This window comes from Acanthaster planci, linkage group LG15 (assembly GCF_054643075.1).
Source record: "Acanthaster planci isolate LZ-2023a linkage group LG15, COTS_SCS, whole genome shotgun sequence".
Classification (NCBI taxonomy): Eukaryota; Metazoa; Echinodermata; class Asteroidea; order Valvatida; family Acanthasteridae; genus Acanthaster; species Acanthaster planci.
The window spans coordinates 12,920,564-12,934,522 of NC_141791.1; the positions used below are offsets into that span (position 1 = coordinate 12,920,564).

At 42.6% G+C, this 13,959-nt stretch overlaps 1 protein-coding gene across 1 annotated transcript in view; it reads right to left on the reverse strand.

The window, feature by feature from the left end:
* Positions 1-9,705, reverse strand: part of LOC110987964 (uncharacterized) — a 62,204-nt gene extending 52,499 nt beyond the window's left edge. The window contains exons 1-9 of the mRNA XM_022251144.2: positions 9,609-9,705; positions 8,304-8,517; positions 7,979-8,095; positions 7,231-7,403; positions 5,794-5,932; positions 2,987-3,157; positions 1,763-1,792; positions 1,315-1,476; positions 642-750 (exon numbers count right to left, since the gene is read on the reverse strand). Of these exons, the coding sequence (XP_022106836.2) occupies positions 642-750; positions 1,315-1,476; positions 1,763-1,792; positions 2,987-3,157; positions 5,794-5,932; positions 7,231-7,403; positions 7,979-8,095; positions 8,304-8,370 (968 nt within the window). The 5' untranslated portion in view covers positions 8,371-8,517; positions 9,609-9,705. The remainder of the gene's footprint in view (positions 1-641; positions 751-1,314; positions 1,477-1,762; positions 1,793-2,986; positions 3,158-5,793; positions 5,933-7,230; positions 7,404-7,978; positions 8,096-8,303; positions 8,518-9,608) is intronic.
* Positions 9,706-13,959: the final 4,254 nt, after the last annotated feature.

Sequence of the window (13,959 nt, forward strand, 5' to 3'; positions counted from 1 at the left end):
AAAACAAATCTGATTAGATATTTATTCAATATCACGTGTCTCCATTTTCCTATTTTAAAAAAGTCCTAAGCTGAAATCCCAGGCACCACAAAAAAGCCAGAAACTTTGCTCGTGATGGAAGCTAAGGGGAAGTGGATAATTCTGTGATCTTTGACCTTTCCGATGCAAAAAACATAGCTCTCTTCAGAAACGATATGACCACTCCACAATTCAAATTTGGCTGTGCTCAGCTTTGTTTCCAAAATTCGAGCAGATGCAGAAATGCTTGAAAACATCCTTACCTTTTAATAAGAAAAACAGGAAGGACAAAGTACAGAAAATATGAGACTTCTACGCAGAGCTTGCTTCAGGAGCTCACCGTATAAACTTGTTCTAGAGTAATCTATGGCTGCTGTGACACAAAATATTTTATGTGTTTGGTCCGACTGGAAAACTACTTGCACAATAAATCACAATCTTTCACTGAAAAAAAATGGATTATCGCCGCTCTATCACAGCTGAACTTGCCAGCTTGGTGATGGGACAATTAGATGTCGCTTTCTCACTAGTTCAGCACTGCTGTATACACTGGTAATGACATTACACCAGCAATGAGTCAAAAACCGTTCAACTATATCAAACTGCTTGTTCTGAGCTCCTACCCTCTCATTTCATTCTTGTTGACTAAGCCTTTTTCCCTCCAGTTGGCTTGAGGTTTGCACTGCTTGCATTCCCGGAAGACGGTCCGGCTGTTCCCCCAGCCGGCAATGTCTAATAGGACAAGTTGAACAGAGAGGACACCTGTCAGATTGCTGATGACGATGCTGATTTGGGGGGTATTACAACATGTCCGATTGATCTACTTGGAATAGAGTCGGTTGAAAATTTGGGGATGGAGAACATGCAGCCCCCACTGGTGGGAGCCCCACGTTTTCACCGCACTATAGTGTTCCGGAATAGTCCAGTGTGACGTGGATCGAGTTGAAACGTGTCTCGTCCTAAATAAATGAATTTTGTCTCAAGCAGTGCTTCAATCTGAATGAACCTGGAATTTTTCGACTTGCTCGTACACCTACTGATTATGATGATAATAACAACAAAGGCACTGTTATAGTCGAGTCTATCACAAGTCTTTTCATGGGTTGTCTCAGAAGACCTGTTATAAGTGACAGGGCGACTGATGGCAATGACATACTTCTGTCCCAGTTCATTTCAATAGCTCGAGGGTTGGCTAGTGACTTGACAAATTCTGATAGACTTGTGATAGGGTCAACTATGACACTGGACAAAGATAAAAACAAGATAATGGTTAACGATGGCGTCGCTGTCACTCACTGAGTTCGATCAAGTCACTCTGCTCGTCCTTGGTCTCAGAGAAGCCCAGGAAGACGTCATTGTTGGCAGCAACCTCAAACTCCACGCGGCATTCGCCGGACTCCAAGGGGCGCAGGTCGTAACGGTAATGGTAGTCAGTGTTGGTCTTAATGATGGGGATTTCTGCAGCAGCAAAAAAAGAAGGACGTGGTTCGCGAAGAACTCTCGATTTCAGGAGACCATGGCACAAAAAGCACTAGCAAATTGTCCATAATTCCACATTTCTTGTTTTCTTTTTTCCAAATACCCAGATCACACCATCTTGGCTTTCCTGTGGCTCCAACTATTTGAATACTATTCCAAGTGATATCTCAGAAATGTTCCTGACACTGTTGGAAAATGACATTCCAACTACTTAAATCTCAAAATCAATTAAGCTGCCAAGTTGTTACAAGGGTAGCCTACTCACCTTTTTCTTTTGTCGTAGGGCCTCCTTTACCTGTGAATAAATGCAGGAGGTAAAAAAGTTCTCAAAATCTCAAGATCTCAACGAATAAATCCTAATCGAGCACGTTTGTATCGGGTGGTGGATAACAAGGCATCCTTTTTTATGGACTACCGTGCGCTATCATTCCATGAATGTTTAAGGCTTGAAGAAAATGCACTTAAGAAGTTCTGCACATCAGTGTGGTTGTTACATCCCAACAAAAACGTCAGTGGCGCTATGGCACTCCAGCTGAGCCGCCGCAGCCCAACTATACAGCACAGAAGGCAAGCGTGTGCCATGATGTGTGCCAACACAAGAAATGCACAAACGCTTGCGGAGGCTAAGTTTTACTGCTTTTATTGTGTCACGGATGAAATGTAAGGTTGTCATAGTTTGGATGAATCCTGTCAGATGTAAGCCCCCGTGAACTTTCAGGGGGGTACAGAAATTTTCTCTAAAAATTTGCCAACTACAGTAGGGCCAGCTGCAATGCAGTCCAACGGTTGGGACCATCACAACTATGGTTGACACAGACACTTTTTAGGGTGTATGTAAAAATCCTATTGAAATCGGGGGCTTTGGGACTGTTTGGGCTATTTGGGACGTAACAAGGCCAACATGAAGTGAGGTTGAACACCTGTTGACCTCACTCAAATCATACGTCTGGTAGTTCTGGGCTTGTACCACATCAGCATAAATATAGTGTTCTTTACTTTTAGCAGTCTGTTCCTATATAGTATCCTGTTTCCTGTTTCATATCAGGTGAGGATTCACCGCTAGTCTGGATACCAAACACAGCCATTGTGAATATACTACAATTAGTCAAGATTAATAAACAATTTTCATCCAAGTCAAGGAATCAGATTACATTCATTTTTAAATACATCTTTGTTCACACCTCTCCATCGTGTCACATACGCATATGCTGCCGTTTTACCCCATAATTTCCCTCAAATATCACAGCCCTGTCCTCTAGTCACAAAGGCAATCTTTCTGATATGAAAGACGGGCATCACTGCCAACTTATCTCTAGGTAAGTTGTTTTGTAAAGGTAGATTTTGTTTCCTCGTTAAAGGAACAGGGTGCTAAAGGTAAGAAACACAAGCCCTCGGCTGACAACAAATGTAATGATAGTTCCGGAGGTAGATGTTGAACACAGCTTCATTTTCTCTTAGCGCCAGCCCAGTAAAACCGCGAATGGCTTACATCTAAGGGGCCCCAGCTCATAGAAGCCATATTCATCATCATCCAATGTGCCGGTGTCCCCAAAGCGCAGACGGGTGACGGGCAAGGAAAGCTTGTCCCTCAGGAAGCCGGAGTCCTCAATGTCTTGGTGGATGTTCCAGTCAGCATTGCACTGTCTTCCTTCCTTGCAGCCTGAGACAGAAGGATGAGAGGGAAAAGTCCTACAAATGGCTCTTTGGATGACAAGGCCTCCATCAACCAATCAACTGAATTAATCAGCTGATGTCGCAACATAAGTCAATACATAAATACAAAGTGACAGTCAACATCATGGACAATACCCTAAGTTCTACTTGCAAAGAACCTGCCTATCATACAATTCGAACTTTAACACACATACAAGAACTGGGCCAATAAAGTATAAGGTTAAGCCAATTTGTTTAAATTGACCTATAGTAGATGAGTCCCCTAACATGGCGCACTTTGACGTCCACCGTAGCATTGCCAAACCTCTTTCTTTATAAGAATTAAAAACTCGTTTGGTTATTGGTACTATGCCTTCATGATACATGGCGTTTAACCTTTGTCAACAATTTCAGTGTCATGAAATTTCATAGAGGGGTTGCATGCATGGAGCTCCCTCACAGAGAAGACATGTTTGTTATTTTGATTTATATGACTATGAAGTACTACTGGGTCTACTCAGGCATATCACACAGGAAAAAAGACCTGATCTCTGTGAGGACGCTCCATGCAGCCCCTCTATTTGAAGTTCAAAACTGTCGGTGTCTGGAAATTGGGCTTGAATTTAGCCGAGTCTACCTTACGTGGTGCACTTGAAAAACTCAGACAATCCCACATAAACATTTATAAACTCATTTGAAGTTGATTAATTCTTATAAAGCATCATTACTTCCACTCAAATACCCATCCACAAGTTTGTCGGAAACTTCTTTTCCTAATTTTGGGCTCATTTTGTAAGATTTCATTTCGCCCATCCAAACAAACAACGGAAAATCTGGCAAAAATAAAATTTCATCCAAACTTTGTAGTACATAGGCTACATAAAATCGGGATTCATGAATCAGAATGAGGAGCTTAATGAAGTTTCACTAATTTTGAAGGGCTTGTTTCTGTAGGAGCAAACTGGCCAATTCACCGTGCACCGTATCAGAGGCACGCGCGAGAACAAGCAGATTATTATGGCCAGTATTATTAAACCTAGTCCGCCCTAGTCGTCGTCTGACACGCACCGCCCCCATTTCGAAATTTTGAGTCTCGAAGCATTTATTTCTGGCACAAAGTACAACAAAATAATCCCTGACAAATTCTCAGTCGAAACTTACCAGTACATCCTCAGATTTTTTACGTTTTTAGCACGTCACTAGCGCATGCGCATAAACAACCAGTCAAAGCTTCAACATGTGGTTTCGAACACTGCTTCAAAACGACTGGAACCAGTGAAACCAAAGTCTAACCGGATTCACACGTTTCGACGCTCCAAAGGCCTGCATCCGAATCTCTTGTCTATCTAGAGCTAGGTCTAGGTCCTCGCGCCATTGGAAATACGTGGAGACGCGTAGACAATAGACCTAGCCGGAGCTCTGGAAGCCCGTTTCGACGCTCCAAACTACCTCGTGCTCCACGTCCACGTGCGAAGTAATTATTTTCAGATTCAGTCTAGGGCGCCCTCACTTGAAAATGTATGTGCACCTTTTCACATAAGCACGAAAAAAATCATTAACCTAGAGGGAGTTTCCTAGGAAGCATATATAGGACATGACTGAAAAAAAATTTCTGCCTTCTAATTCGCCCGGGCGGATTACTATTTCGCAGCGCTAGGGTTCCGGAAGCTCGCTGTGTGACCTTTTACTTTCAGGCTCCATTGCGTCAAGTTCAGAATTCATCTGCTCTCGACTGTCATCGATACGTGTCAGGACGAATCAACTGTCCCATGGCTTCCAATTCCAGGTTCTGCCATGTCGACGGGCTACACTACACACGCTCCCACAGTGACCGTTTGGGGCAGAGTTCACATAGTTTAATTATCATTAAAAAAAAATAGATTCGCCGACTGTAATAAATGCACAAATTGACCACTTAACGTGCGGGTTGAGATGGAGCCAATATGAAAGACCAACTGTCGATCGAGAAAAAAGGGACCGCCACACTCGCAAGTGAACGCCTGCGCCCAGTAGGTCGGCTCTTCTCATGGTTATGAGGTGACAATATACCACATCAAAATGAACAAATGGCGGGCTTGTGAAAAAAAACACAAACTTATCGGGTGGGACTCGACCCTGAGCAGGGGGTCGTGGGTTCGAGTCCCACCCGAGTAAGCTTATGTTTTTTTCACAAGCTTTCGGGGGCAAACACTGAGCATACAATGTTAAAATACACGTCGACCGGGGCAAGGGTCCAAAATTGATTGTCTGTCTTGGTTGGAATTACGGTTCTAGGAAAATACTGGACAGTACGCGTATACTTTATACACTTTAGTTTTTGTATCCATGGTTCTTCATTTTGATCACTAAGAAAAACCATTTTTAATGAAAGAGTCTTTCTCGAGTTGGTTCCTCGTGCACTTTTAATTCTTCGTTTAAAAAATTATGGCATCGTTTACACTACATCCAGAACAAATACATGCGGCCTTTTAGCACCGTCAAACAAGCCAATCCACTCCTTCCGACAACTGCTCGCGTTCTGTCCAGAGTATTTTCTCATGTATTAACTCACTGGCTGCAGCCAATTTTGGAAAATCGATGGAAAATTCTTTAAACTTTTTCGATATTTAAATGTCATTTACACATAAAAGAAACTCTTCTCACCTTGAGGGCTGACGCTGCATCCACAGCCAATGGTTCCTGTTGCGGCGCCGCCCCAGTTCTTCATCTTCTTATGAAATCTGTTCTCCCACCAGCCGTACGGCAGGTTTTCTTGAAACCATGTCAGCACGCTACCATGACTCTTGGGATGAAAAGGGATAGGACACAATTATACAGACGCTCCTTTTTTTCTTTCCTCTTTCGTTTATTTATTTTTTTTTCATGCACACCTCCAAAGCTGCCCAAGTCCAGCGTCTGTTTCCACCATAAACCGTTCATAGAAAAATGCAACAGACAGTGCACAGTGCTGCATGCTCTGCAGACTGCACCATGAACAGCCATTTTGATTCCGAAGAGTAAAGTTGGCGCTACTCCCTTTGCTCTTCTTGTTCTTCTTAGTACTGCAAACAAACTCCTCAAATGGAAGGTGTGTCGTGGCCAGTGTGCACTAATGGTGGGCTCCCCTGATAAAAGTAGTTTGGTCTATGTCGATTAATTTTGTGTGCAGTCTGTCAACTGTAGTTACTTGTCGCATGTCTATTGGCAGTAGGTTCCACTCAACTATGGTTCTTGGCAGAAATGAGTATTAACAGTCCTTTTGGATGGTGGGGTGAACAAAGGAAGTTGCAATTGATTTACGGGTGTGAATTTTATAGGCGGCTTGTTTGATTTGATACTTGTCAGTGTTGATGGCTATTGTATAATGTATGAACTTAAACAGGAGTGTAAGTCTGGATATGGCCCGGCGGCTTTCTAGTGATTCTCAACCCAATTCAGTTATCATAGAGAAGACACTGCTGGTCTTTGAGTCTTTACAGACGAATCTAGCTGATCTACGTACCCCACCCTCAAAAGGGTCGTATCGCGCGCCACCAAAAGTTGTCAGAATAGTTGTGAGCTTCGATCTCACTATCGTAACTGTAGGGTAATGGTCATAGAATTTTGCACAGGATTGCAACTGACTTAATTGAGAGCGTAAATAAATCGCATTGTACAGTGACAGAAAACTAACACCCAATACCCATCGCCATCAATATGAAAGGAGCTTACAGAAAAAAATGCCACTGTGCGAAGCGTGGCAGTACTGTATTACCGTATTATGTGATTTAAGTGCCAGCATAATAACACGGGCTTCTGGTTTTCCCAGGTTGACAACGCTATCATGAAGTAGGGATATTTTCCCGGATTCAAATCCTAGACATTGAGCACTTGAACTATTTCATTACCGAATATTCGACACAATTAGCCAACTCGACCAACCTTCGTTTTGCTCTTTTATGTCCACGATAATGCTGCACGAACTGTAACAATTCTTTAGCTTCATAAAGTAATAAATGTAATACTGGCATCCCTTGAACGTTGGTGCTTTGGGGGAGGGGTGTTCTCTCATATTGCTCTGTAAAAGGAGCCTCTACCAACGACATTCGCATAGATACTCACAATGTAACTGATGTACTGTTCACAGTACTCGGAGATGTCGGCCAAGGCGACAACTTTCTCCAGGCTGACCGTGTAGGTGATCTCAGCGGAGAAGCTCCCGGGCTCCTCGCAGTTGTCGACCTTGCGATCTTCCCGGTCAGCGTATTCGTGATCATGGTGGACGATGCTGATCGCTGGTCAAAAGGATGGAGTTGCCATCGTTTATTTATGTTGAGTTGTTTGGCTTTGGATTTTTGTTTTCAGTTTTAGATTTTTGTAAGCAAGAGGAATTATATCACTTAGTTGCTGCATGTCGCATTATCAATTAAAAGTGTCATGCAAAGTTGAAGGCGCTTCCTATATACATTTATACAATTTATTGGAGGCTTCGATATTTATTACACTGCAAACGGCCAGCTTCCGTTGCAAAAGCAAAACGTTTCTCGGCATGTTTTTGGCAAACGTAAGTTTTCGTGCAAGTGTTAGTTCCATGGGCAAAAGGCACGGGATTTTAGCACAGAAAATCTGATGTTCAATTTGAAAGGCTTGCCGTGAGTAACTGGATAAGGCGCTTTATGTACAAAATATTACAACTGGGTTTGCGAAGAAGTCAACTTAAGTTTGCCCTATTAACTGTTTTCGGCACAGTCCCATCTGGTTTGTGACGAGACCGAAGTATAGACAAGTTCGACGCAGACCGTCTCTGCTGGATAGTTAAGTAAAACGAAAAAAGGCGAATGAAAATCTGGTTTCAATGAAAAGTAGTTACGTTCATCTCCTGACATGTCACAGTACACGGTCATCTGTCCATTTCCCGCGTCAATGTCATAATCGCCGCTGTCCGAAGAGCCCTGTGACAAGATGTCAGCGCATGAAGAGGGGAGACCTGGTATAAAAAACAAATGTACGTAAATACATCGTTGAGAAGACCAAACAATCAATTTTGATCAACCAATCAATGAAAACAATTTCATTTTCAGGCCACCTCAGAAAGGGAGAGGTCATGTTTGGGCTGTCCCTTGGAGAGGTTGAAACAGAAGAAAAACGCCATTTTGGCCGCATATTTCTGAAAATGCTTCGAAGGATCTGCTCACCGTTGAAGCATGTGGCACGGTGTGATAAGCACACGACCAGCAACGCGACAAGCCATGTCGCAGTCATTCTGTTGACCCGCTCGGAGAATTTACGCTCCGTGTGCTCTGGGAAGGAGAACCAGTCGGGGAGATACTGCTGCCTGCCCCGTTGCAAAGAGGGCGTCGTCACTGTTTGTTTTATACCTCTGGCAATCTATGGGTTATCCAATCGAGCCTGCATGAAGAATTCAACTTGTGTCGATGTAAAGGAAGAATGGTCATAGGGGCCTACACGGAGACAGAAAGGTCACGCTCGAGTCAAAGCACCCCATTTTCCGTTCAAAGGTTGCAAAAAGGGAAAACACTAAGACATTGATCAAGCAACTGGCAAAACGTCTTTGTGGAGGGTACATACCCATAGGCCTACCTTTTGGGGTCACAAAAAAGAGAAGTCACAAGACCAAAATGTCTCAAAACGGGCGATTCACAAAAGTGCACCTCTAAGCGTTTACAACGCTGTGGCCAGTCACAATACGCGAAATATGTCGACCCATTGGGCGTTTGAAACATTTTGCCCGTTGTGATTGGCCAACGTGTTGCAAATTGTTGGAGGCGCCCGTATTAGTCCCAAAGTCAGCCCTGCTTGCAGGAGGATTATCATGATGGCCTATCTTTTGCTCGATACCAACCAAGTCGTATACGTCAAAAGCCAAATTCGTTGCTACACCCGCACAAACAGAAATTCAATTCAAGGTGAAGCAACTTACTCTCATTGCCCTTCGGTTCCGACAGTTGCAAAGACCAAGCGTCCCATGGACACTTAAAGGCAAAAAAAATCTTTCAGAGGACCTAATGGGCTATTCAAGTCAAGTAGTCATGTACAGTTGGCTTCATAGAAATGGTACCAGGTAAGACTTTGGAGGAATATGTCCCAATCGAGCTCTGCGCTGGGCAAGTCTACCATTGTCATCCTGTCTTGAGCCAAATTAAAAGTTTTTCAAATCAACAGTGTCAAAAACTAATTTTCACCCTGTATGTCATGTGTGACTGAACTTCTGAAAGGGCTTGGAACAGAACTTGCGACGGATTCGAAGACAACACGCTCAGCGAGGCCGTGAAACAGGCGTTAAGCTGATAAGAACCTATGCCCGAACGCCCTCTGGTCATAATCAAACACAATGAGATGGCAAAACACTTTTGTCATACCGAAGAGAACACCGTTTACTTTCATCTTAATCATTTTGGCGTGTTGCCATGCCAATAAATTCCCGTCTTCACAAAAATTATAGCGGCTCTTTTGGTGGAATTATGAAAGAAAGCACCTACCTCCCGTGGTTCTTTCTGGTCAGGCGGGATGGAAAGTGATGATAGCCCTCAACAGCCAGCGATTTTAGGAGATAATCCGAGCAGTCTGCTCAAATTCCAAAGACAAAATCAATTTAATCCCGGGCCCTGATAGGAAGGACACTGGGGCATTGTTTTAGGGTAACGGGGTGTCAAAAAATCGACACGCCATTATAGGTTCTAAACAGACTCGACCAATCCGCGACCCCGAAGCCCTGTTAATGTCGATATGGCTAAAGCCGGTTTAAACGGGCTAGGAACAATAACTTGAATCGATTATTTAAATCCATTGGGGCATGTCGAATGAGCGAAAAATGTCAAATATTACCTGTTTTCATGGTCGCCTAAAATCACGGGAATGGATACGTGTGTAGAACTGGTCTCGGCGAGTTTAAAGTTCCACTGTGAAGTTCAAGAAATCGATGTTTACACTGTGAACATCGTTTTTGTTTTGGTTTTTTTTCCTGAAAACTAATGTTTGACATCAACAGGGTTGCTCCGAGAACCGAGCATTAATTTGAGGTTGTCACTGAAGATTATACTGGCAAATGATCTTATTCTAAAGGCTTATTTCTGGTACTTCTTTTTTTACCTAAAAATGTGTGATTATTTAAGAACTTTGAGAGCTGAATACATATTGAAAAGGTTGCGTTTATCAAGAGAATTCAATCTATACGTTTCAGTTTCAAGATAGTTTTATACGTAAACTGTTAAAGCTACGCTGTCATGAATACCAGATGTGTTTCTATTGATTGTCAAGTGTTTGATATCAAAAGACAATCAAATCATATTTAACCATATGCAGACAACGGATCCCCTACAAGGTCGACAATAACGTTCCCACACTTTGGGCTTTGAACTATCTATCGATTAACGGAGACTGATGTCAAACTTAGTCGATACATGCACATGAAAAATTGTGAAAGTCCTGGAATTGGTCTGTTCGATAAAAACCAGCTTCGCAATGTGAGACAACGTACGTCACAGAATATTGGGAGGGGCATCGGCCTCCGGCTCCTAAAATTTCTTTTGATACTTCGCTCCTTACCTACAATTTGATTGGCCGGAATTAGACGAGCTGCTTGAACAGCTGCGTCAAACATCACCAGCGTATGACTGCGTAGGTAAACTTATCACCTCGTCGGCATGAATAATGCTTCATTCTTTGAGACAAAAATCTGCCTTGTGCACGTACGTACACGGCGATGGGACGATTTGTATCCCTTACTGTCACCAGTATTCATAATTATTTTATCAATATCAATATTAAAAGTGCTTTTTACTAGGACATGCCGACAGAATTGGTATGACCAATCACTCTGTTCAGTTTTAGCCAATCTACTGATTTTTTCAGTAAAAGGCGCACCCAAGGTTGCTGATTCACTGCTTATCCTAAAGGGTGGAATCCCAGACTTAGCCTGGTCCTGCCCCACACAGTCGCCATTAGCAGTTTTAGAGAAGATATAGTATATTGAAAATATCCCAATACATGTATTTTGATGGAGACATAAAGGCGTGGATAGGGCCTGCAACTATTCTCAGGTTTATTTCCCTAAGATAACCTTTTTAAACGGTCACGGGGATCACCAATTCACTACAGCAATTGCAAGTCGCAAAACTGCAGTTATTTGGGGTACAAGGAACTCCCCTACTGAACGATCGTATAGTCTGGCAGAGGATATCTGCGCGTGCAGTCCCAGGGAACGTTCCATTTTCCAGGGAACAACTACTGGGCATACACTACGCATGTCACATACAAGAGGAAAAAACACACACGTGTTCACAAAGCATGCGGTATGATCCATTTCTTTTGGAAATCGTCAGACAAGCACCTGTTGTCAATTTCAAAATCAAGCTCTCTCGCTCTCCATTGACGATTATGATTTACACCCTTTTGTTTCTGATTTTTGCAAAGAAGCGCGCCCTTTGTTCCATCATCGACCAAGCTATTCATGTGTTCCATATTTACTGATTTGACGCTAGTTTTCTATCGAAAACAGATCGATGGAGATTGATCCAATCTCCAAGGACCGAGCGTGTGCGTGTCGGGAAATGGTGCTTGCTCATTGGTAACTTAAGTATCTGGTATGACATTCTGAGAAACTTCTGAAATACGTGTGGCATTTTTATGGTTGCCAATAAGTTTCCGAAATTTGCAATTTAATAAGAACTTGAAGTTTTCAGTTGCTTTTTGTCAGTTCCAACACTACATTTTTATCTGCAGTGGCGTATCTAGCAGGGGCAGGGAATAGATTCGTTTATTAACAGAGAATACTTTACACATAAATAGAACAGAAACTAATCGGTATATTGCTTTATCAAAATAGCACCAATACTCAAAGAAAACAATACCACGAAATGAAAGCAAGGACGTCGGCATCGTAAGACTTGGGATTTGTTTTCCTCCCAAAACATCAGTCATACTGAATGAGCCTGAAGCAGCAGTCGCTTTTGAATTTACCCCCCCCCCCACCAAAAGCTGGATATGGTGCTGTTTTTTCTGTTGGTCATGGCAAGTGGGTGTGTGGGGACTATTTAAATGAATTTCAAAAGTACAGAGCTCAACCCTTTTTATCTCAACTTCAAAAGGGCTGCCCGGCAGTCCAATTTGCTGAAGCATTCAGTTTTAGACGAATTAAGTAACTGGCGCTCTTTATCCAAAACCATTTAAAGGTATGAAACTTACTTCGACTTTGCGAACGCACTTAAAATTTCGCAATTGTTATTAGGGAAACAAATTAAAAACACCAAAAGCTGCAAAAAAAAGTTCGCTACGAGGTTGCGTTATGCAGTATTGGCTATTGCAATCAGCCACGCACGTGTCTATGGTTTATTTATCACCCGAATAGGGCGCTGGGAAGGGTTGATGGTTATGCTCTGTGATTGGCTACAATGTGCACGACCTGTTTTGGCAAAGCTAGCGTTATTTAAATTTTTTTGGTTCACCAATGGTAATGCTTTGGCACGGGTTAAGCGTCAGCTATTATGATAAAAATATGGCCTTGGTAAAACCACATTGTGGAAATGTATCTTTTAAGTATTGCTGATCATGTATCTTTTGGTGATATACTTCAAATCATTGGTTATCTTGATTAAGTTTGGAAGAACGAATAAAGTATTATGAGAATATTTTCAGCAATAACAAAAATAGAAATACCAAATTGATAACCGCCGCTTGTGTAACGCATTGAGCGAGCTCGCGCGCCTGGCAGAAATTTACCCAAAATGCTCTGCGCGTCGTTAGCTGTGACCCCGTGTGACGTATTTCCTTCACTGAAATCTGTGCAAGGCCATCAACCCTTCCAAGCGCCCCGTTCGGGCGCTGGATGACGAGCAAAGTGTCTATATATTAATATTAATATTAGCGAGTATTGGTCATGCGTCACAAAGTCGCGTTTTTTACTACGTGTCACGGCCGGTGTGGCGGTCTCTGCGGTCCCCCTTACCAAATATGGTAAAATACGTCATACCCTCTCTGCGCACAACAACGGGAAAGTCGTCTGTTTAATGTCCGGCTATTCAGGGGGGACCGTTGAGACCGGGAGACAGCTGAGACTGCCACACCGGACGTAGCCAACACTTGTCGGACGCAGGGCAGGGTCCCGAAAATCATGGCGATGTTCAGTGTAGCGTCAAATTTGAACCCCAATAAAACGGCAGACGAGTTTGGACCATGCACTCAGCATCGAGATTAGAATTCCCCGCAAAGTTCGGATGCCGTAAAGGCTCGAATGCTCTCTTCTTCCAGCAGTCTGTTCTCGCTGAGTATACGAAAAGTCTTAAAGGTTTGGAGCAGTGTGTTGGAGGCACTTAGGAAGATACACCGCCATCTCTTTCTTTTTCTTGTTACTGCGTTTGGCTTCACCAGATGTCGTATCAAAGAAATGCACACACAATTATGAATGTTTAAAACAGAATACCCTATTTTTAATTAAACTAATCCAGTACAAACTATAATCCAATAAGTTAACCCCAGTTTACTTTGACTGCCACGCCATAAACCAAACCAAAAAAATTAACCGAACCACTTTGTTAAGAACTCTAATCTACAGTATCTACACAACACAGGAAAAACTTAAATATTTTTAACAATTTCAAAATTATACAAATAATTAGTACATTATAGTTGAATACCATCAAGTTTATTTACAAGTGAATATTTCATAGTCGCATTTTCAGTCGTATTTACAAGTCATTTTCCCCCTCATCTCCGCTGTCACTCGACGAAGAGTTGTCACTTCGTTTCCAACTCAACAACTCATAGTCAACGGTCAATGTGTCGATTTGAAAAAGGTCCAAGGCTGCTGCGGATGACGGCAACACGTATGTCTGA